This window comes from Natator depressus, chromosome 10 (genome assembly GCF_965152275.1).
Source record: "Natator depressus isolate rNatDep1 chromosome 10, rNatDep2.hap1, whole genome shotgun sequence".
NCBI lineage: Eukaryota > Metazoa > Chordata > Testudines > Cheloniidae > Natator > Natator depressus.
This window is the reverse complement of record NC_134243.1, coordinates 83,676,649-83,700,102: the sequence shown is the minus strand read 5'-3', so window position 1 is coordinate 83,700,102 and position 23,454 is coordinate 83,676,649. Positions and strand designations below refer to the sequence as shown.

Here is a 23,454-nt window from a genome sequence, read left to right as displayed (position 1 = left end):
CAAAGTACTCCACTTAGGAAGGAACAATCAGTAGCACACACACAGAATGGGAAATGACTGCCTAGGAAGGAGAACTGTGGAAAGGGATCTGGGGATCATAGTGGATCACAAGCTAAATAGGAGTCTACAGTGCAACACTGTTGCAAAAAAAGCAAAGATCATTCTTGGATATATTAGCAGGAGTATTGTAAGCAAGACAGGAGAAGTAATTCTTTTGCTCTTCTAGATGCTGCTAAAGCCTCAACTGGAGTGCTTTGTCCAGATCTGGGCACCATATTTTAGGAAAGATGTGGACAAATTGGAGAAAGTCCAGAGAAGAGCAACAAAAATGATCAAAGGTCTAGAAAACATGGCCTGTGAGGGAAGACTGAAACAATGGGGTTTGTTTAGTCTGGAGAAGAGATGGCTGAGAGGAGACAACACAGTTCTCAAGTACATAAAATGTTGTTACAAGAAGGAGGAAGAAAAATGTTCTCCTTAACCTCTGAGGATAGGACAAGAAGCAATGGGCTTAAATTGCAGCAAAGGCGGTTTAGATTGGACATTAGGAAAAACTTCCTAACTGGTCAGGGTGGTTAAGCACTGAAATAAATTGCTCAGGGAGGTTATGGAATCTCTATCACTGGAGGTTTTTAAGAGCAGGTTAGAAAACACCTGTCAGGGATGGTCTAGATAATCCTTAGTCCTGCCATGACTGCAGGGCACTGGACTAGATGGCCTGTCCAGGTCCCTTCCAGTCCTATGATTCAAATACTAGCAAGCTGGTAGCTAGATATTACCCAGTTGAGGGGGAAGTCCCAGCAGTATCTCCCTCCACCAAACTAAGTGCCTTCTCCTCCAGCTGAACGGCCCAGGATGGGCACTGGCCATGAAGCAGAGAAAGAGGCTGCAACAGGGTGGATGGGGGGGTTTCTGCTTGTGAATTATTAGAAAAGTCAACTTTTATGCACACATTTTCCTGCCAGTTCTAGGGCTTGTGCTGCCATACTCCTGCTTGGCCTCGTCTGCACTAGCAACCTTTGCAAGGGTTTTCCTGCTCTGCTCACTCATCTCGCCCTGCTGCCAACAGCAGAGCTGGAATGCAGGAAGGGCACTGATAGTCATACTCCCACGTCATCCAACCCTGTGGCAGTCAGAGTGCAAGTGCCCTCCTGCCACTCCAGCACCCCCAGGGGTGGCAGCAGGGGAGCTCACTAGGTGCAGGGGTATATGTCAAGGCCAAGCAGGGCAAGGCCAAGCAGGGTTATGGCAGCACCAGTCCCACCCTGTGAACCAGGGAAAAGGGGTTTTATGGAGACTAAAAGTTTTCGCTAAGCCCCAGTTAACACAAACACCTCACAAATGGTGCACTTAATGAGGAAGGGGTCCTGGGAAAAAACAAAATGTGAGTATCCTAATGCATGCCGTTACAGCCAGGAGGGAACTGCACCTAGAAGCTCTCTCTTGGAGGGACCCTTTCCAAAGCATAGGGCTGTGCCACTCTCAAGGTGGACCCCCCCCCAGTTCACCCCATTTTTAGACTGGATCACCAGGCTTCAGCACTTCCTCTTTACCAACTGTATTGACCTTGCAATTGGCTGAGACACAAGCTCTCTGTGTACAAGGCTTACCTGGCCCTTTCAATGACCACGTAACCAAAGGCTGGAAAAGCTCCTGCAGGCTCCGCCTCTCTAGGTCCTGCCAAACCCAGGAAGCTGAGGCTGACACCCCTGCCGCTCCCATAGTGAAAACCACACCAGATTTCCTCTCCGTGTCTCAGAGGTATTAGGCCTTCGTTATACATCCAAGACCCAACTTCCACCCCAAATACCCACACCCATTTTGCAGGTTTCCTTAAACCATGGCTTGGCTTGGCATGGCACGGCCACGCTTTGGTGGGGGACAGAGTCAGGCCTTAGCCTCACAGAATCACAGGATTGGAAGGGACCTCAGGAGGTCATCTAGTCCAACCCCCTGCTCAAAGCAGGGCCAATCGCCAATTTTTGCCCCAGATCCCTAAGTGGCCCCCTCAAGGATTGAACTCACAACCCTCAGTTTAGCAGGCCAATGCTTAAACCACTGAGCTATCCCTCCCACATAGGGCTCATCACCTCCAATAGGTGAATGGCACTAGCTTCAACACAGATATCACAGACACGTGCATTTCCAACACTCCATCATCTCAAGTGCAACAAAGGGAGTCTCTCCCCTGTGGGGGCTCAGGAAGCTTTAGGTGCAGTGGTCTGACCTGAATCCCCAAGTTCAGCTCAGCAGCGTATACAGCAATAACTCCTCAAAGACAACCCAGACTGCTGGAGACATTGGGCGTTTCAGCGCTTTGCCCAGGCTGCTGCAGTGGTAAGAGAGATGGAAGCCAGACATATAGTGTAGCATGTTTACTGTGAACACACACATCCTGATATAGCGCAGAGATCTTTGGGTACAGCTTCCCCAGAGACTACAGACACACAGATAAACCGGTACCATAAATAAAGTCCTGCCCTATAGGCAGGACAAAGGAATACACTTGCTCTGGCAGATTGTCACTTTGCTGAAGAGGTGACATCACAGCCCCTGCCATTGCAGATGGGGAATCCTCTACCTGCAATGGCTCAGGAAGCAGGACCCCTGTAGTTACCATGCCTCTGGGCTTGTGCTTGATGCTCATTTACATAAATATATATTAAATAGTTTGTACTTTATTCACAATAGCGATTTCTCCTTATCAGTGTCTTACAAATAAAACCTGATTTGCTCAAAAAGCAGTTGCACTTTGTTTCTGTCACTGCAGGGCTCAGAGCTCAAACCTCATTCAGCCCTCAGGGACCAGAAAGACCCGTCTGTGTACCCGCCGTGCACCCCTCCTAGAGTGGGCACCATGCCCCTACCTGCAGAATCGCAGCCCAAAGGGAACACACAAGGGTCAGCCACTGAAAGGGGTCCCCCCACAAGCAGTGGTCCCCAACCTGTCCCTGCAGTGCTCCAAGTAAAGCTTCCCATCCCACCCCCATTACCCTCTCTGTCCCATGCCCCCCACCAGTGTTTCTCCCTACAATCAGACTTGCCTCTGTGCCCCCCCACAACCATCCCCACCTGGGGGTGACTGACAGGCGAGGTGAGAGAAGCAGACAGTTACCAGACCTGGCAAGTGAAGCAGTCAGGCTGGGTAGGGGCAGCAGGGCCCACAGAAGGAAGGAGCTGGTTTGGCAGCAGGCAATGCCCAGTGTTACCTATTTTTCATTCAGTCACATAAAAGCCATTTCTGAACAGGCTTGTCGTGAACCTGCAGGCTAGGATTTCTCCGTTCCAGAAGCCACCAGCTTACAAAGGCACTCTCATCACGCACCCTTGCCAAGCCTCGGGATCATTCTCCTGCTTCCAAGGACACTGCAGCTTAACCAAGATCCTCAAGCTGCCCTCAAATCTCCTCCCCTGGTATATTCCAGCAGCCAGAGAGCAGGAGACCAACACCACAGTGCAGCTGGTCAGCACAAACATGCAGCTCTTGTATGTTCTGATGAGGCTTGTGGCTGCCACAATGCCCTTGTCTGCCAGACCCTGTGCCCCTCTCCATGCAGTCAGTGGGCTGACACCAGCTGCAGGCAGCAGGCACCTCCTTTGGCCTCATTACCCTGACAGCTGTGGACCCACCTCCCCTTCACTCCTGGCTCCAGTGCCGCTGAAAAAGCAAGCCAAAGCACTCCCTATGACTTCAGTGGGAGTTGCCCCTGCTCACCCAGGGCTGACTTTGTTTTCTGTTTAAGGAAGGCAGGGATGCGTGTCCCTTGTCAGGTGGTGACAAGCTGACTGGTGTCTCTGAACAGAACAGACTTTTCCCCTGTCCCTTGAATGACCCATAGACCAGTCTCCTATAGTCAGAGCTTTGGAGTGCCAGCTGCTGTGCAGGGAGTGATGTAACGTCTGCCCAGCGGGTTGACTGGAGGGCTAGAAACATTACGCAAGACATGGGCACAGCCGAGTCCACTCCACAATTGGGGAATCATACTGCTTCCAGACATTGACTGTCTCGGGGATTCTCTTTTCTTCCCAGCATGCTTGCCACAGAGGGAGATGCTAGTTCTGTAGCTCCTGCTGACTAGCAGGCTGCTCGTCCTCAACACTGTTCTCACTGGACAGCTGTTGGTCCCAATACGGATGACTGGATGGATGCTGATCTGATACAGCATTATCTGTGGACAGCTCCTCTTCTTCCTTCTCCAGTATTTCCACCAGCTGCCCCTCACTTTGCTCCAACATCTGCATCACTGGCTCCTCCTCATCCAGCTCAGATGTCTCCCCTGGCACTAGTGGCCTGATCACATCTGGTTCTAACATCTCCCCAGCTGGCCCCTCTTCACCTGGATCTGACATCTTCCCAGACAGCCCTCTCTCACCTGGCTCCAGCTTCCCTTTCTCACCCAGCTCCCATGTTCCCCCAGCTGGCTTCTCCTCACCCTGCTCCAGCTCCACCAACTCATCTTTTTCAGATGTCTCTCCAGACAGCCTGGTCTTGCCCAGCTCCAGTACCCCGGTCTTGCCCTGTTCTGGCACATCCTCAGATGGTTCCTCCTTGCTTGGCTCTGGGACCTCCAAGAGCCCCGGCACCCTCATCAGGCCTTGTTCTGGCATCTCTCCCAGGGGGTTCTCTACCAAGGACCCAGACCCACCCAGCTCCAACTCAAGTGCCTCCCCCAAGGGCTCCATCTCACTCTGTTCAGGGGGCTGGCAGTTCAGTCGCTCTTCACTTATTTGGGGACTGATGGAAGGTTTCTCAGTGAAGCCGAAGCGAGCGTAGTTCTCCATTGAGGTCGGGGAGGAGGGGCCTGCACTGGAGACAGTGCTGGAAGGACCACTGCTGTCTGCAAAGCAATTCCAAAAAACGTCAGACAAACACTTAGAGAGTCAGTACTTAGCTGAAAACCTCAGCCAGAGTCTGTGCCGAAAAGCCTATTAAATGGCATGTAGCACATTCCCAGACATCAGCACCTGACTGCTCCCTCCAATGGGAAGGCAGCATATCAGGGTGGAAGGGACCTCAGGAGGTCATCTAGTCCAACCCCCTACTCAAAGCAGTGGTAGCAGATGACAGAACAAGGAGTAATGGTCTCAAGTTGCAGTGGGGGAGATTTAGGTTGGATATTAGGAAAAACTTTTTCACTAGGAGGGTGGTGAAACACTGGAATGCGTTACCTAGGGAGGTGGTGGAATCTCCTTCCTTAGAAGTTTTTAAGGTCAGGCTTGACAAAGCCCTGGCTGGGATGATTTAATTGGGGGATCGGTCCTGCTTTGAGCAGGGGATTGGACTAGATGACCTCCTGAGGTCCCTTCCAACCCTGATATTCTATGATTCTATGAAGAGCCAACTCTCTCTCTCTCAAATGTACATCTGGCAATTCTGTACATAGTGGACGTAACTAACATCAAGCCCAGGAATGGAAAGGGAAGAAAAATCAAGCCATTACATCCTTTTATTTATTTATACCCTTCTGCAGACTATAGGACTCCACTATCAAATATTATGTCCACTAAGTCCAAAAAATTGTAAGTGGGCCATAAACAAACAGATAGCCCAAATGCCATGTAGCTGCTCTGCACATTTTTCCCATAGGTACACTCCCTAAAGAGAGTGATGCCATTGGTCTTGTAGTGCATAATTTGAAGTCTGGGGTAGGACCCTTAGGCTATGGAATAGTCACCTTCTTTTATTTTGCAGTGGGTGAAAGGCAATAAAGCGTGATATAGGTTTTCTGAATTATTTTCTCCTGTTGGTAGATATTTTGATTGCCCATGATGCAGCAAGATTTGGCCATAGTGTCTCCTTGGGATGCCATGGGACCAGACAGAAGAAAGTGCTAATTCATGAGCCCTGTCAACCCTAGATAAAAGCTTGGTCGGGATTCCAGAACTCTAAAGGCCATCATGTCCTTGTGAAATGTGCATTACGGATCCATTATGGATAGTGTCCCCCATGCAAACTTACTCCCGGATGAAGCTATCACTGAGAACCACAACTGCACTCCTGCTACAAAGAACAGGGATGCAGAATAAATATTTAAATAAGTGGACCAGTTAGATCTTGTTACATGTCAGATGTAGGTTCTAGCATGGATACATGCTTAGGTGTACATAAAACTATGGCTTGCATATCAGAACCCAGCAAGACCATAGCATCTTACTGAGTTAAGGGCTGCTAACTGGGACTCAGACCTGCAGACAGATCGCCCTGTGGGAATTGTAACTTACTGAGGATTGAAGGGTTCCAGGGATCTGCATCACCCTCAATACAGAATCTAAGGGCCTGTCTACGTGAACAATTAGTTTGCGGAAAGCTGGGGTCTGAATCTACCCCACACTAGCCTGCTGTGGGCTAACTATGCATGGGGAGCCTGCTTACAGCCTAACAGTTTGTTAATGCCCTTTGCTCTAGTCCCATTTCAAAGCTGACAGGATCAAAGAGCATTAACAAACCCAGAGCCCACATGGACATTGTCTGATACAGGCTAGTGCGGGTAATTCACACCCCAGCTTGCCACAAACTAAATGTTTGCATAGACAAGCCCTAAGCTGTATCCTTGAGACAGGGCCTCATGAGCTCTGTGGCCAGGAGAACTAAAGTGTGCAGCAAAAAGTCTCTGGATTCAGGGGCATTCCAGAGTGGAAAGCTGCAGAACTTAAATTTAAATTAAAAGGTATAGATTTTTAATTAAACTAAAAATAATTAATCCATTCAGTATAGTCACTCCTGGGTTATCATCTTGATGTTGTATTTAATATTAAGCTTTCCCCCCATTTTCAGTTTTGAATATACCACATATTTCTGCGTTGACAACACAAGTGCACCATGAGGTTGCCAGGGGAAGCTGGAGCTTGTGATGCAGGGGAGGCAGTTTGGAACTATGGATAAGCACTTTAGCTGGATGTTTGTTTAAAGTGATCAGTTATTAACTAGTTTAGTTTATCTCGTTGTAAATGTCAATGTTGTTAAGGTGCCAAAGTGAAGAGTCCCTGGGGATGACTGTACCTGCATTATTGTTTCATGCCTGCCTGGTTCACACAGTTCCAATGTGGAAAGCGGAGATTCTGGAACAGGGTTCTCTGGCAAGGGGTGGATACCATGGCAAATTCCAAGGCTGCAGAACTGTGGAATTTCTGGGGCTCTGCCTTGAGCATGCCAACAGGGTGAATTTTTATCCCAGCTGCTCGTAACTTGCTACTCCTTGTCCAGAATATATGAGGGTTACTTTGGCCACGTCTACACTAGCACTTAAACTTTTGTGGCTCAGGAGTGTGAAAAAACACATCCCTGAGAGACATGAATTTTGTCAGCATAAGCGCTTGTGTGCATGGTGCTATGTTGGTGGGAGACTGTCTCCCGTCGGCAAAACACAGCTAAACAAGCACTTTCACAGTGGCACAGCTGTGCTGCTCTAAGCTTGTAAGTGTTGACATGGCCTTACTTGTAACCAGAGAGGACTTGTGCCTCCTGGGAGGGCACAATGTGAAGGGGGGGCCAACTGACCACCCAACGTGTTGCCTCTGGGAGGAACCTTCCAGCCGCTCCTCCCTGGGCTAGTTCAGTCAATCCTGCCAGCTCCTGGGGGCCTAGGGCTACAGCAGTGGGGAGCACATGTGCCTCTGGGCCTGGCTGGGAGCCCAGGGTATGGAAGCTGCAACTGGAAAATCATATTTTCCCTGCATCCAAGCAACATATCTAGCTCATTTTAAATAGTAACCCTTTTTAGTAGGCAATTTTCTAGTATTAAGCAGGACATTCTATACCAACGAGAACATGACTACTAAGAGTAGCCAAAATCTGACAGCCCAGGCCATGAGATGAAGAGACTGAGGATCTGGATGAAGGATCCTGCCTTGTTGCTGTAACAAGAGATCTGGACACAGAGGAAAATGCATGTAAAGCCCTGCTGGCAGCTGATGCAGATTCATGGACCGCTGCTGTCTCAGACAAGCTGAGGCAATCAATATAATTTTTGCCCTGTCCTGACATATCTGTCACCACTTTCTGAATCAAGGTGTGTTGGGGGGCAGGGGGGTACACAGAAGGCTCCTTCCCCAACGTAGAAGGAAGGCATCTGAAATGGACTGACTGGCTGTCAAACAGGTCTACATTGGGATAATACCAACAGGGGAAGATGTCTTGCATACTTGGATCTTTCAGAGACCACTCGTGAATCTGAGAACTGTCCCTGCTGAGGCTGCTAGCACATTGCTCTTGTCTGCTAAATGCAGGGCCATTAGATAGATCTTGTGAATCGCATAATCTGACCACCTTGGCACATAACTGGAAAGAATGAGGCCCCCCTTCCTTACTTGTGTAACGCATGGCAGGAGCGTGATCCAGTGCTCCCTGAATAGCCTTCCCCCCTTTTATATGAAGAAGGAATGATCTGAGGGTCAAATGGGCTGGCTCTTAATTCCAAATACATTTTCTCAAAAAGCCCAGACTGTAAACCAGTGTAAATGAGCTGCCCATCCAGTGTTGGCTGCATCTGACGTTACTATGACTGGGGGCGAAGGAGGATCGAACAGGACGCCTCAGAGTATTTGATCCGTTTGTCCATCACATCAGTGAATTTAGAACATCCTGAGGCATGGTGACGAATATTTTCTGACTGTCCTGGCTGGGTATGTAGACCTGAGCCATCCAGTGCAGCACTGGTTTCATTCAGAGATGAGAAAACCGAGTTATGTAAGTGGTAGCTGCCGTCAAGCCCACAAGATCCAGGAAGATGATCACTTTCCAAGATTGGCAGGCTTGAATCCGCAAACCCACTTGCTCCATTTTTAGAAACCTGTCCTCTGGAAGTAAAGTTTTCCCTGCTACTGAGTCCAGCATAGAACCTATAAAAGGAATTCTGAGCTTAATAGAAATTCAATTTTTTGATATTAAGAAGCAGACCCAGATCCAAAAAGAGGGAGACTATAACTGTGATGTGAAATGACAGACCCTCACGTGTAGCACCTTTTAGCTACCAATCCTCCAAATATGGGTAAACAAAAATACCCTGTCTTTTCAGATGTGTCACTACCACAGAAAGGCATTTTCAAAAGACCCTTCACACTGTGGACAGGCTTAATGGGAGAAGCTTGTACTGGAAAAGGTACCCTGCCACCATTAAATGCAGACATTTTCGACGACTATGTCGGCTAGAGATATAGAAGTAAGCATCCTTTAAATTGAGAGTGGCAAAGCAATCCATAACTGTAGGCGAGGTAATTATGAAGGCCAGGGTTACCAGAGGAATACACTGGGGCGGGATGGGGTGGGGGATTTCTTCCTCACCCATGCAGGTAGTCAGCCAAAACATGAGCTTTTAGAAACATTAGAAATAAACGAGCAGCGAGCCCCATGGCTGCTGAGCCCTGACACCCACCATCACAAAAACCCAGTCACACAATCACATTTTTAAACTTGACCAGCTCTCTTAAAACTAATTAAGTTGTTTGCCCCACAGCTCCTATTGGGAGGCTGTTCCAGAGCCTCACCCCTTGGATGGTTAGAAGCCTTCTAATTTCCAGCCTGAATCTGTTCTTGTGCCAACATTATCTTTTGAGTTTAAATACTGCTTCATCCTCCCTGCTATATACTCCGCGATGTACCTGTAGAGTAACCATACCCCCCCTCAGCCTTCGTTTTGCTAGACTAACCAAGCCAAGCTCTTCCAGTTGCCTCTCAGAAGACAGGTCCTCCATTCCCCTGATCATCCTAATTGTTCTTCTCTACACCTGTTCCAGTTTGAATTCATCTTTCTTGAACAAGGGTAACCACACCTGTATTCCAAATGAGGTGTTACCAGCGCCTTGTACAATGGCATTAATATTTTTCTATCTGATACATCCCTAGGACTGCATTTGTGGATTGACCCAAACTGATGCACCACCAAGAATGAAATATGCACGTGCAGCAAGAAAAGTGGGGCTTTGGTACAAGATAGAGGGTATGCAGGCAGTCTGAGGTCAGAAGAACCTCAAAGTCCTTTTTGGGAGTGATCGCCATCCTTCCCGCAGAGGGGAAGTTCTACCTTAAGCACCCCTGGATGGAATAGCCTTATCCCTGGCAAGAGACTCTCCAGCAGCATCTGCCCTCTGTCAGTAACAGAGCCCTTTGGTTCTTCAGTGTTAAAGAGCCTGAAATGCTCTTGTTAATGTGTTTTCTCTTACCAGGCTTGTTCCATCATCCCTAGTCACCTCCTCCTCAGAGGGGCGCACGGGTGTCGGAGCCTCAAGGGAGGATTTTGTGGGAAGAAATTTACTCTGAGGCTCATTCTCAGGAGCCCACTCAGGTTGGACTGGAATAGTGGAAACAACCTGGCTGCACATAGCTTGAAATTTCTCAGGGGGAAATTTGCTGCATTTCCCCCACTCCCTGTTCAGATTCAGAGTCAGACAGCTCACCTTTCTCAGTGGAGGAGGGGGGAGGAAGAGGAGTCCAGGCCTCGTATCTCATGGATTTTTGTGTTTTTTCTTCCCTTTTTCTCCTTTTCTGATTTAACTTTTTTTAGTGCACTTTGGGAGCACAGAAGCTCTGCTGTGGCTTTTTATGGCTTGTCTTCCTTAGGGCCTGGAGCCCTCTGCAGAGGTCTGGCTCTGAATCCACTCCCTTTGGGGGGAGAGGGGACATGTTGTCAGAATCCTTCTGCTTGGCTTGGGAGGGAGGGAGGGAGACTGATTAGAAGCCCTGCTTCTTTCCTCAGGGTGCTGAGGACTCACTGAAGATTGTGGGGGTGGGGTGGGGGGGAGTTGTGGCCCCACAAACCTCCGCTCTTTGTTCTGCAGGGGTCCCCTTGGACTTACCATGAGTCAAGTAATCAGGGTCCTACTTGCTTTTAGAGCCTTTCCTGCTCTGCACTGGGGTTCTTGGTCTATTCCCCCCCCCCTCCAATGATGTTGCGGCTGCCTTGGTGGGCAGAGGCTCCACCTGCCTGTCTGACTTCTAGCTCCGGGACCTAACAGATTGAGGGACGGAAAACTGGGCACCAGTCACCACCTACCAAGCCTGGGAAGGCTGACTCACAAATAGAGCACTGCTTGAATTAAACCTCGTGCTTTCTGGGCTGCTCTGCCATAGCTGCAAGGGACAGAGGAGCCTGCAGGGAGATGCTGCAGAACAGGCTCAGGGAGGGTTAAACCCTTGTGGGGTTAACTGAGCCAGGAAGGTGAGGGAATGTTGCGCCTCACTGCCCAAAAGCTGGGCAGAAGCTCCAATCGCAAAGGAAGTGCAAGAGCAACAGAAGCCATCAGTGTCTGTGGAGGAGGCAGCAGAGAATCCGGCAGCTAGTGAGAGCAGAGGGGGCACAGCCAGGGAGTGCAGACTCAAAACACTGAGCCACCTCTATGAGGGTGCAGTGAGAGGAGAACAGCCCAGACTCCAGAACTATGGGAGATGCCCGGCTACAGAATGTTCTGGTCTATTTCGGAGTGCAATATCTCATGAAAGAGGGCCACAGCCATGCCGGACTGCAAAGCACTGAAGTATTTTGGGTGAGCAATACCTGATTAGACAGGAGAGAATCTTGTTAATTAAGTCTAGGCTCTAGGATGCATGTTACAATTTTATTTTATATGTAAAGCATGTTTCCAATAGTTCTACTTGCCGCCACTTGAATCTCTGTCCTTTATTAAATAAATGTAGCTATGTTTACAGTGAAATCAAGTATAAGTGCTATGTGATCAGTGGAGTGGTGATCTGAGGTGCAACTGATAAGCTGGGGTGTACTGTTTCTTTGGAAGCAGCAGGTCTGTGAATGCTGTCAGTGTCCATCGGATGGGGCAGGACACTCGGGGAGATGCTCAGAGGGCTTGAGGGTTGGAGAGTGCACAGGAAACATCATCACTAGGGCTGTTGATTAATCGCAGTTTACTCACGCGATTAAAAAAAAATTATCGCGATTAATTGCACTGTTAAACAATAGAATACCAATTGAAAATTTATTAAATATTTTTGGATGTTTTTCTGTATTTTCAAATATATGGATTTATATTACAAACACAGAATACAAAGTGCTCAGTGCTCGCTTTACATTATTATTTTTATTACAAATATTTGCACTGTAAAAATGATAAAAGAAATAGTATTTTTCAGTTCACCTCATACAAGTACCATAGTGCAATCTCTTTATTGTGAAAGCGTAACTTACAAATGTAGATTTTTTTTTGTTACATAACTGCACTCAAAAACAAAACAATGTAAAACTTTAGAGTCTACAAGTCCACTCAATCCTACTTCTTGTTCAATCAATCACTAAGACAAACAAGTTTGTTTACATTTATGGGGGATACTGCTGACTGCTTCTTATTTACAATGTCACCTGCAAGCGAGAACAGGCATTTGCAAGGCACTTTTGTAGCCAGTGTAGCAAGGTATTTACGTGCCAGATATGCTAAACATTCATATGCCACTTCATGCTTCGGCCACCATTCCAGAGGACATGCTTCCATGCTGATGCTCATTAAAAAAAATGGATTAAATAAATTTGTGACTGAACTCCTTGGGGGAGAATTGTATGTCTGTTTTACCCACATATTTCATGCTATAGCAGTCTCAGATGATGACCCAGCACATGTTCATTTTAAGAACACTTTCACAGCAGATTTGACAAAATGCAAAGAAGGTACCAATGTGAGATTTCTAAGGATAATACAGCACTCAACTGAAGGTTTTTGAAGTGCCTTCCAAAATCTGAGAGGCATGAGGTGTGGAGCATGCTTTCAGATGTCTTAAAAGAGCAACACTCAGATGCAGAAACTACAGAAACCGAACCACCAAAAAAGAAAAATCAACCTTCTGCTGGTGGCATCTGACTCAGATGATGAAAATGAACATGCATTGGTCTGCTCTGCTTTGGATCGTTATTGAGCAGAACCCATCATCAGCATGGACACATGTCCTCTGAAATGGTGGTTTAAGCATGAAGGGACATATGAATCTTTAGCGCATCTGGCACATAAATATCTTGCAATGTCGACTACAACAGTGCCATGAGAATGCCTGTTCTCACCTTCAGGTGACGTGAACAAGAAACAGGCAGCATTATCTCTGGTAAATGTAAACAATTTTGTTTGTCTGAGCGATTGGCTGAACAAGGAGTAGGACTAAGTGGACTTGTAGGCTCTAAAGTTTTACATTGTTTTATTTTTGAATGCAGTTATTTTTTATACATAAGTCTACATTTCTAAGTTCAACTTTCATGATAAAGAGATTGCACTACAGTACTTGTATTAGGTGAATTTTGAAAAATACTATTTCTTTTGTTTTTTACAGTGCAAATATTTGAAAAAAAATATAGTGAGCACTGTACACTTTGTATTCTGTGTTGTAATTGAAATCAATATATTTGAAAATGTAGAAAACATCCAAAAATATTTAAATAAATGATATTCTATTTTTAACAGTGCAATTAATCACACAATTAATTTTTTTAATCGCTTGACAGCCCTAGTCATAACTATACTGCACTTAAACTACTTTATACTAAAAACTAAACTGTAAACTAACAAGGGACTGGAGTGGTTCAACTCCATCTGGCATAGCAGCTGTTCCCCTACATAGCCACTCAGAGGAAGAGTTTAAGGGGGCACGTGTGCTCTAACGAGCATTGCTTAGAGAAGGTTCTACCATTAGGTGCCAACAGGTGATGCAATACCCGTAAGTGGGAATATGCAATGCCACTTGACGAATACTGATTTTTCATCAGCATCTCCTGAAGTAGCTAGGCTGCTAAGCTCAGAGAAAATAAAAACCTGATGGCACCTGAAACCTCGAAAACCCACATCTTATGCTAGGTTGGCAGGACCAGACTTCAGGATCCAGATTGCAAGGGTTCACACCTGCCTGCCCCTCCCCCATATAGGTCAGTAGATGTGTCAGAGGAGGGAGGAGTCTGTCTCCCTGGAAGGGTTTTTTTTTACATCTGGAAGTCCTGAGAATGCCACAAGAACAGGGGAGCATGGCTGCTGTGCAACCTGCCAGGATGAGAACCCCACCTGCTCACCTCCGTGGCCTCCCTCAGCCTCACCTTTTTGGCACAGAGAGCCTTCCGGCTTTGTCCAGCGGCCTGGGATTTATGACGGTCAAGAGCTGTAGGTAGAGCAGGGGCACTACGCTTTAGCCCTGCTTGCCTCAGTCTTTGACTCCATACTGAGTTGCTAGAGAGTACAGAAGGAAGAAAGCCCCAGTTTCATGACAACAAAGCCAATAAAATAAAGCCAGTACCTAGCCCAAAGCAGAGAGGTCTATTTGCTCAAAATCTGGTGTGATGAGGAGAATTCCGCATTAGATATGACCAGGAGCAGAACAAAGGCATGAACCTTGGAGGTGTAACTTTTGGGAAGAAGGTCCTAGCCCTGCCCTCCTGCTGTGAGCTCCAAGGAGCATGAGGGAGAGGAGACTCCCACCCCCAGCAAAGACAGAAATGCCGGATGTACTTTTGACCGCTGCGTAACAGGGAAAAGACTCAAACAAAGGACCTAGAGGTGAGATGAACCTTATTTTCAAATGCAATCACAGTCACTGTGAGAAGTGCTGCCCCTTACAACAGAGTGGAGGGAGCGTCCTGGCCTCAGCCACCCTTAGAAGGAGTGGGTGAATGAGGTGCAGTGAAAGCACTGGATGGAGACTCAAGAGTTTTGTATTCCTGTTCCTAGTTTTGTCACTGGCTTGCTCTGTAACCCGGTGTGAATCCCGTCCCCTCTCTGGGGCCCCAAGGGGGTTAATACCACCCATCTGCCCCAAAGAGGTTGTGAAGCTCAGCTGTGGCTGTGATGAGTGACAAAGAAAAGCCTACAACTAAAATAGTAAAGAAGGGAACACTGTGGCCTCCTGGATCAAAAGGCACTGCTATTTGTGAGGGAGAATCAGACACATTAGAGATGGAAACACCTCTTAGGTGCCATCCAGTCCATCCCCACACTCAGGGGACAGTACAGGAGTGGCCCCGACAGTATCCTTGGGGAGACTCTGTCCACTAGAGTTGTTAATGTGTCAATGACGGAGCTTCCACCCCTTCTCTTGCAGGACTGTTTGGTAGATGGATATCTTTCTCCTTCAGGAAGATTTTCCCAATACAGTAGACAGGCTACATGTTTTCTTTGTACTCAATTATATCCCATTTCTCCCAGGTTTATCCGTGGAACTCCCCTAAGCAATTCCTCTCCCGCCTGCAAACCCTCCAAGCCCATTATCTTGGCATCCCGCCGCAGCCACCATTTAGCCCAGCTACCACAAATCAATCCCTCCATAAAAGAAAGGAAACACTCACACCATGGCGGTTTGTCAGAGCGCTGGCGCAATGGCAGAGATGAGGATGAGAGGATTCTCTGAGGCATGAAGGGGTCACCGGGTGTCTGGCTTCCAATCATGGAATCAAACAGAGCTTGAAGAGACAGAACATCCATATGAGGCCACACAAATTCCATCAACCACGTGGATTAACACCCCAGAGTGGAAAATACCAGGCTGCTGCTCCAGCCACAACAGAATCTAGGCCCTCTGCAGATCTACAAGCAACCTGTAGTGCCCACCCCCACCCGCAGTTAGAAGCTACTTTTGATTGATTGCCTCTTATATCTCACATAACCATGCAGGGCCACCCATGAATCACCTCACTGGACCAGCAGGCTCTGGAGCAGTTACTCTAACTGGCATTTATTACTAGCCTTAACCTTTTCAATCTGCCCCTCCATTCTACAAGGAGGACAGAGGATAAACAGGACTTCACAGTGTCCTGGCCAGCCCCACTGCCCGCCAATGGATCTTCCACTGCTCCTGTTGTCCTCCTCCTTTTCGCAGGGTCTCAGGGATTGCCAGGCCCTCCCCCACCAGTACCTGTGGATGCTCGAGAGTGCGAGTTGCTGTAACTCCTGCACACAGATGTCAGGAACTCATTGACCTGTCGCAAAGAGAGGGAGTTGTGCAGGGTCTCCAGTGGGTAAATGGTGGGAACCATGGAGCAGCCTTCAAAACCTGCAAGAAACCCAGGCAGAAAATAAATACAGCAGACAGTGACTTGGTCGCATGCAGGATCATTCACCATTGAGAGGGAAGCAGTCTCCCAAACCAGACAAGGTGGGCCCACTATGAACCCCAGACCCAAATTCACCTCATCTAGGCCAGGAAAATTGTCACTAAGCAACAACAAGCCTAAGAGCACGAGCACAGGCATAAACAGCCAGAGGGGGGAGCACACATCACCTCTCTGCTGCCCAGTTTGTGGCCATTTTACTAAATTACTGGCATTTGTTTGATTGTTGTGGAAGAATTCATCATGTGCCCAACAGCTCATAGCAGCCCCTCTGGAGAAAGTCAGCAAAACCTTAATGGGAAAATGGCTCCCATTTCTGGTGCCTTAAGTTTGTGATGAGACTTTTTCTCTGTCCTAAAATGTGCCTCGCCCCCATAACACCATTTAACTAAAGAAACAGTGAGTTACAAACTGAAGGCAAGCAGCAGCAGCAGCCGCCCATTCCCACAAAAACCAGCTGGTGCCCCCTCTTGCCCACATGGGCCTGGCAGGGTTTCCCACAAACAAAAGGAGGCTGCACTAGAGCCCAGTTCCTCCCTGGCACCTTTCACAAACTTCTACGCACTCAATTCCAGTAGCCACCAAATCCAATGCTACCAGGGCCAGGCATTTCACAAGACACTCACTCACTGGGCTGCCCTTGCTCAGATCTCACACCCAGCAGGGATGCAGGAGTCCCCATGAGACGACATTTCTGACCCCAGAGCCACTATAACAGAGAGCAGCAATGCTGTCTCTCTTCTCGACCCTCCTTCGTCCCCCTCTATGGGCTTTAAGCTAGCGCAGAACTGCTAGCGGCAGGAAGGAGGCTGACGGGAAGAGACCAAGGCAGAATGGGGGAAGCTGTTCCAGGCACTCCTGCCTCCATGTTCCCTTCACCCTCTTTCTAGGCTGTCCCAGGTTCCCATCCCCCACTTCAATGCTGCCCATTCACCCCGGCTCCCCAAGCTGCCTTGGAAAGTTCCTGCCTCTCCCAAACCTGCCCCCTCTGATCCTGAGAGGGACTCAGTAATTTGTCCTCACTGATGAAAAATGTCATGCATGGAGCTGCTAAAAACCCTGAAAGCAGTGGAAAGCCATGTATCTACTGAGAGACTTCTGGAGGCTGCTTGGTGTAGTTACAAGTCCAACAACTCTGTGCTGCAATGGCCCATCCATGTTTTGGTGTGGTCAGGTCATCTCACCCATCCCTGCAAGGCACCAGCTAAGGAGAACAAGTATTTGCGCATGCAGAATCATCTTGCAGGCTGACAGGAGCACATCACATGAAGATGCCACAGCCTGGTGCACTCTCACCCTGCAACCTTTCAAGAAGACAGAGCAGCAGAGGGGCACTCTACAACCCTGCTGCAGGTGCACACCCAGCCACTGTGACAAACAGTGCCCAAAGGCTTCCCAGACATCTCCCAAAACAGAGAGGAGAGGTTTCCCCATGGCAAGGAGCTTACAAACAAAATTTAGACAAGATGTGATAGGGGTAACACAACAGCCACAAGAGGAGAGGATACCTCACATTACACTGCTTCCAAGCAAGGTCTAGTGGAATGAGCAAGGGCTTTTCATGGGATGGTCGAGGAAGCAGACGTCTCCATTTGATAAAAAGAAAAGGAGTACTTGTGACACCTTAGAGACTAACAAATTTATTTGAGCATAAGCTTTCGTGAGCTACGGCTCACTTCATCAGATGCATGCAGTGGAAAATACAGTGGGGAGATTTATATACACAGAGAACATGAAACAATGGGTGTTACCATACACAATGTAAAGAGAGTGATCACTTAAGGTGAGCTATTCATAGAATATCAGGGTTGGAAGGGACCTCAGGAGGTCATCTAGTCCAACCTCCTGCTCAAAGCAGGACCAATCCCCAACTAAATCATCCCAGCCAGGGCTTTGTCAAGCCTGACCTTAAAAACTTCTAAGGAAGGAGATTCCACCACCTCCCTAGGTAACGCATTCCAGTGTTTCACCACCCTCCTAGTGAAAAAGTTTTTCCTAATATCCAACCTAAATCTCCCCCACTGCAACTTGAGACCATTACTCCTTGTTCTGTCATCTGCTACCACTGAAAACAGTCTAGAGCCATCCTCTTTGGAACCCCCTTTCAGGTAGTTGAAAGCAGCTATCAAATCCCCCCTCATTCTTCTCTTCCGTAGACTAAACATCCCCAGTTCCCTCAGCCTCTCCTCATAAGGCATGTGTTCCAGTCCCCTAATCATTTTTGTTGCCCTTCGCTGGACTTTCTAATTTTTCCACATCCTTCTTGTAGTATGGGGCCCAAAACTGGACACAGTACTCCAGATGAGGCCTCACCAGTGTCGAATAGAGGGGAATGATCACGTCCCTCAGTCTGCTGGCAATGCCCCTACTTCTACATCCCAAGATGCCATTGGCCTTCTTGGCAACAAGGGCACACTGTTGACTCATATCCAGCTTCTCATCCACTGTAACCCCTAGGTCCTTTTCTGCAGAACTGCTGCCGAGCCGTTCGGTCCCTCGTCTGTAGCGGTGCATTGGATTCTTCCGTCCTAAGTGCAGGACTCTGCACTTGTCCTTGTTGAACTTCATCAGATTTCTTTTGGCCCAATCCTCCAATTTGTCTAGGTCCCTCTGTATCCTACCCCTACCCTCCAGCGTATTTACCTCTCCTCCCAGTTTAGTGTCATCTGCAAACTTGCTGAGGGTGCAATCCACATCATCCTCCAGATCATTTATGAAGATATTGAACAAAACCAGCCCCAGGACTGACCCCTGGGGCACTCCACTTGATATCGGCTGCCAATTAGACATGGAGACATTGATCACTACCCGTTGAGCCCAACAATCTAGCCAGCTTTCTATCCACCTTATAGTCCATTCATCCAGCCCATACTTCTTTAACTTCCTGGCAAGAATGCTGTGGGAGACCGTATCAAAAGCTTTGCTAAAGTCAAGGAACAACATGTCCACTGCTTTCCTTTCATCCACAGAGCCAGTTATCTCGTCATAGAAGGCAATTAGATTAGTCAGGCATGACTTGCCCTTGGTGAATCCATGCTGACTGTTCCTGATCACTTTCCTCTCCTCTAAGTGCTTTATAATTGATTCCTTGAGGACCTGCTCCATGATTTTTCCAGGGACTGAGGTGAGGCTGACTGGCCTGTAGTTCCCAGGATCCTCCTCCTTCCCTTTTTTAAAGATGGGCACTACATTAGCCTTTTTCCAGTCGTCCGGGACCTCCCCCGATCGCCATGAGTTTTCAAAGATAATGGCCAACGGCTCTGCAATCACATCCGCCAACTCTTTTAGCACACTCGGATGCAACGCATCCGGCCCCATGGACTTGTGCACGTCCAGCTTTTCTAAATAGTCCCGAACCACTTCTTTCTCCACAGAGGGCTGGTCCCCTCCTCCCCATGCTGTGCTGCCCAGTGCAGTAGTCTGGGAGATGACCTTGTTCGTGAAGACAGAGGCAAAAAAAGCATTGAGTACATTAGCTTTTTCCACATCCTCTGTCACTAAGTTGCCTCCCTCATTCAGTAAGGGGCCCACACTTTCCTTGACTTTCTTCTTGTTGCTAACATACCTGAAGAAACCCTTCTTGTTACTCTTAACATCTCTTGCTAGCTGCAACTCCAGGTGTGATTTGGCCTTCCTGATTTCACTCCTGCATGCCCGAGCAATATTTTTATACTCTTCCCTGGTCATTTGTCCAATCTTCCACTTCTTGTAAGCTTCTTTTTTGTATTTAAGAGCAGCAAGGATTTCACTGTTAAGCCAAGCTGGTCGCCTGCCATATTTACTATTCTTTCTACACATCGGGATGGTTTGTCCCTGTAACCTCAATAAGGATTCTTTAAAATACAGCCAGCTCTCTTGGACTCCTTTCCCCCTCGTGTTATTCTCCCAGGGGATCCTGCCCATCAGTTCCCCGAGGGAGTCAAAGTCTGCTTTTCTGAAGTCCAGGGTCTGTATTCTGCTGCTTTCCTTTCTTCCTTGTGTCAGGATCCTGAACTTGACCATCTCATGGTGTCTGCCTCCCAGGTTCCCATCCACTTCCAACTGGTTTTTGAATGTTATAATTCTTGACGTCTGATTTGTGTCCATTTATTCTTTTACGTAGAGACTGTCCAGTTTGACCAATGTACATGGCAGAGGATCATTGCTGGCACATATCACATAATCAAGGTGTGCCATTTCCAGCAGTTGACAAGAACATCTGAGGAACAGTTGGGGGTGGAGGGGTGGAATAAACATGGGAAAATAGTTTTACTTTGTGTAATGACCCATCCACTCCCAGTCTCTATTCAAGCCTAAGTTAATTGTATCCAGTTTGCAAATTAATTCCAATTCAGCAGTTTCTCGTTGGAGTCTGTTTCTGAAGTTTTTTTGTTGAAGAATTGCCACTTTTAGGTCTGTAATCAAGTGACCAGAGAGATTGAAGTGTTCTCTATGTATATAAATCTCCCCACTGTATTTTCCACTGAATGCATCTGATGAAGTGAGCTGTAGCTCACGAAAGCTTATGCTCAAATAAATTGGTTAGTCTCTAAGGTGCCACAAGTCCTCCTTTTCTTTTTGCGAATACAGACTAACACGGCTGCTACTCTGAAAGCGTCCATTTGATAGTTTCGTATAGGCATCATGGCAGAAGTGGATTGTGAAAAGGGATTGAATTGGGAGGGCATGCCTTGCAGGCCAGCTCAGGGAGGGTATTCCATGCATAGCAGCAGCAGATGAAAAGAGAGGGCAGGAGTTCTTATAGATCCCAAGGCCAGAAGGGACCATTGTGACCATCTAGCCTGACCTCCTGCATAGCACATGCCGGAGAACTGCCCCCAAATAATCCCTAGACCACAGTTTTTAGAAAACCATGCAGTCTTGATTTAAAAATGGTCAGGGATGGAGAGTTCACCACAACCCTTGGGAAACTGTTCCAGTGGTTAATTACTCTCACCTTTAAAAAAAAAAAAAAATATATCACACCTTATCTCCAGTCTGTATTTGTCTAGCTTCCACTTCCAGCCACTGGCTCTTGTTATACCTGTCTCTGCTAGACTCAAGAGCCCACTACTTAATATCTGACCCCATGTAGGTAGTTATAGATGGTGATTAAGTCACCCTTTAACTTATCTGAGCCTTCCTTGACTCCTGTAATTATCTAATTAGCTTAACAAAGAGAAGTTTATTTGTGGCCTTTACATGAACACAACAGTGTGAGGTCCTAGCTTCACAGACACTGTCCCCAGCCAATGGCTCTCATTGCAGACTGCAGGGAAAGAGGGGTCCCCATGGTCTATGTCCACTCTGACCCCACAGCTGAAACTACCAAGAGGGAAATTCAATGCCAGGGAGATCGCACCATGATTTCAACAATTTCCATCCCACCATCAACCTCAGCCTGGACCAGTCCACACAAGAGATCCACTTCCTGGACACTACGCTGCTAATAAGCGATGGTCACATAAACACCACCCTATACCGGAAACCTATTGACCGCTATGCCTACCTACATGCCTCCAGCTTTCATCACAGACCACACCACACGATCCATTGTCTACAGCCAAGCTCTACGATACAACCGCATTTGCTCCAACCCCTCAGACAGAGACAAACACCTACAAGATCTCTATCAAGCATTCTTACAACTACAATACCCACCTGCTGACGTGAAGAAACAGATTGACAGAGCCAGAAGAGTACCCAGAAGTCACTTACTACAGGACAGGCCCAACAAAGAAAATAACAGAACGCCACTAGCTGTCACCTTCGGCCCCCAACTAAAAATCTCTCCAACGCCTCATCAAGGATCTACAACCTATCCTGAAGGACGACCCGTCACTCTCACAGATCTTGGGAGACAGGCCAGTCCTTGCTTACAGACAGCCCCCCAACGTGAAGCAAATACTCACCAGCAACCACACGCCACACAACAGAACCACTAACCCAGGAACCTATCCTTGCAACAAAGCCCTTTGCCAACTGTGTCCACATATCTATTCAGGGGACACCATCATAGGGCCTAATCACATCAGCCACACTATCAGAGGCTCGTTCACCTGCACATCTACCAATGTAATATATGCCATCATGTGCCAGCAATGCCCCTCTGCCATGTACGCTGGCCAAACTGGACAGTCTCTACGTAAAAGAATAAATGGACACAAATCAGACGTCAAGAATTATAACATTCAAAAACCAGTTGGAGAACACTTCAATCTCTTTGGTCACTCGATTACAGACCTAAAAGTGGCAATTCAACAAAAAAACTTCAAAAACAGACTCCAACGAGAGACTGCTGAATTGGAATTAATTTGCAAACTGGATACAATTAACTTAGGCTTGAATAGAGACTGGGAGTGGATGGGTCATTACACAAAGTAAAACTATTTCCCCATGTTTATTCCACCCCTCCACCCCCCACTGTTCCTCAGATGTTCTTGTCAACTGCTGGAAATGGCCAACCTTGATTATCACTACAAAAGGCTTTTCCCCCCCCCCCCGGCTCTCCTGCTGGTAATAGCTCACCTTACCTGATCACTCTCCTTACAGTCTGTATGGTAACACCATTGTTTCATGTTCTCTGTGTATATAAATCTCCCTACTGTATTTTCCACTGCATGCATCTGATGAAGTGAGCTGTAGCTCACGAAAGCTTATGCTCAAATAAATTTGTTAGTCTCTAAGGTGCCACAAGTACTCCTTTTCTTTTTGCTTATGTCGCTTATCTATCTTGGCTCCTCTATGGTGCCTAAGATCTTAATTATTATTTGCAGGCAGGAGCGTCTAGAGCCCCAATCAAGAATCAGGGCCCCACAGTGCTAACCTCTTTACAGATACACACATAAAGATGGGCCCTGCCCCTGAGCTACAATCTAAGTCAGAGGTGGGCAAACTACGGCCTGCGGGCCACATCCGGCCCGCGGGACTGTCCTATCCAGCCCCTGAACTCCTGGCCGGGGAGGGTAGCCCCTGGCCCCTTCCCCGCTTTTCCCCCTCCTCCGCAGCCACGTCACCGGGCAGGCGGCACTCTGGGCAGTGGGGCTGCGCACTCACGTAGGGCAGCGCATCTGGCTCCAGCCGGGCGGCACAGCTCCAGACATGCTGCTCTGAGCGGCATGGTAAGGTGGTCGGGGCCAGGGGGTTGGATATGGGGAAGGAGGTCCTGGGGGGCAGTCAGGGGACAGGGAGCGGTTGGATAGGGCAGAGGTTGGGGGGGGGCAGGGGAGTGGATAGGGGTCTGTGCAGTCAGGGGACAGGGGTGGGGTCCCGGGAAGGGGTGGTCAGGGAACAAGGAGCAGGGGGGGTTGGATGGGTGGGGGATTCTGAGGGGGGCAGTCAGGGGGCCGGGGCCAGGCTGTTTTGGGGGCACAGCCTTCCCTACCCGGTCCTCCGTACAGTTTCGCACCCCGATGTGGCCCTTGGGCCAAAAAGTTTGCCCACCCCTAATCTAAGTCAT

At 48.0% G+C, this 23,454-nt stretch overlaps 1 protein-coding gene across 7 annotated transcripts in view; it reads right to left on the bottom strand.

Annotated features, from left to right (window-relative positions):
- Positions 1-3,007: 3,007 nt before the first annotated feature.
- Positions 3,008-23,454, bottom strand: part of PPIP5K1 (diphosphoinositol pentakisphosphate kinase 1) — a 135,508-nt gene continuing 115,061 nt past the window's right edge. For 6 of the 7 annotated variants that reach the window (XM_074966724.1, XM_074966727.1, XM_074966728.1 and 3 more), the window contains 3 exons: positions 15,821-15,958; positions 15,255-15,368; positions 3,009-4,838 (listed from right to left, as the gene is read on the bottom strand). In XM_074966724.1, the coding sequence (XP_074822825.1) occupies positions 4,054-4,838; positions 15,255-15,368; positions 15,821-15,958 (1,037 nt within the window). In that variant the 3' untranslated portion in view covers positions 3,009-4,053. Of the gene's footprint in view, positions 4,839-15,254; positions 15,369-15,820; positions 15,959-23,454 lie in introns of all 7 variants that reach the window. The other variant, XM_074966726.1, reaches the window with a different exon arrangement.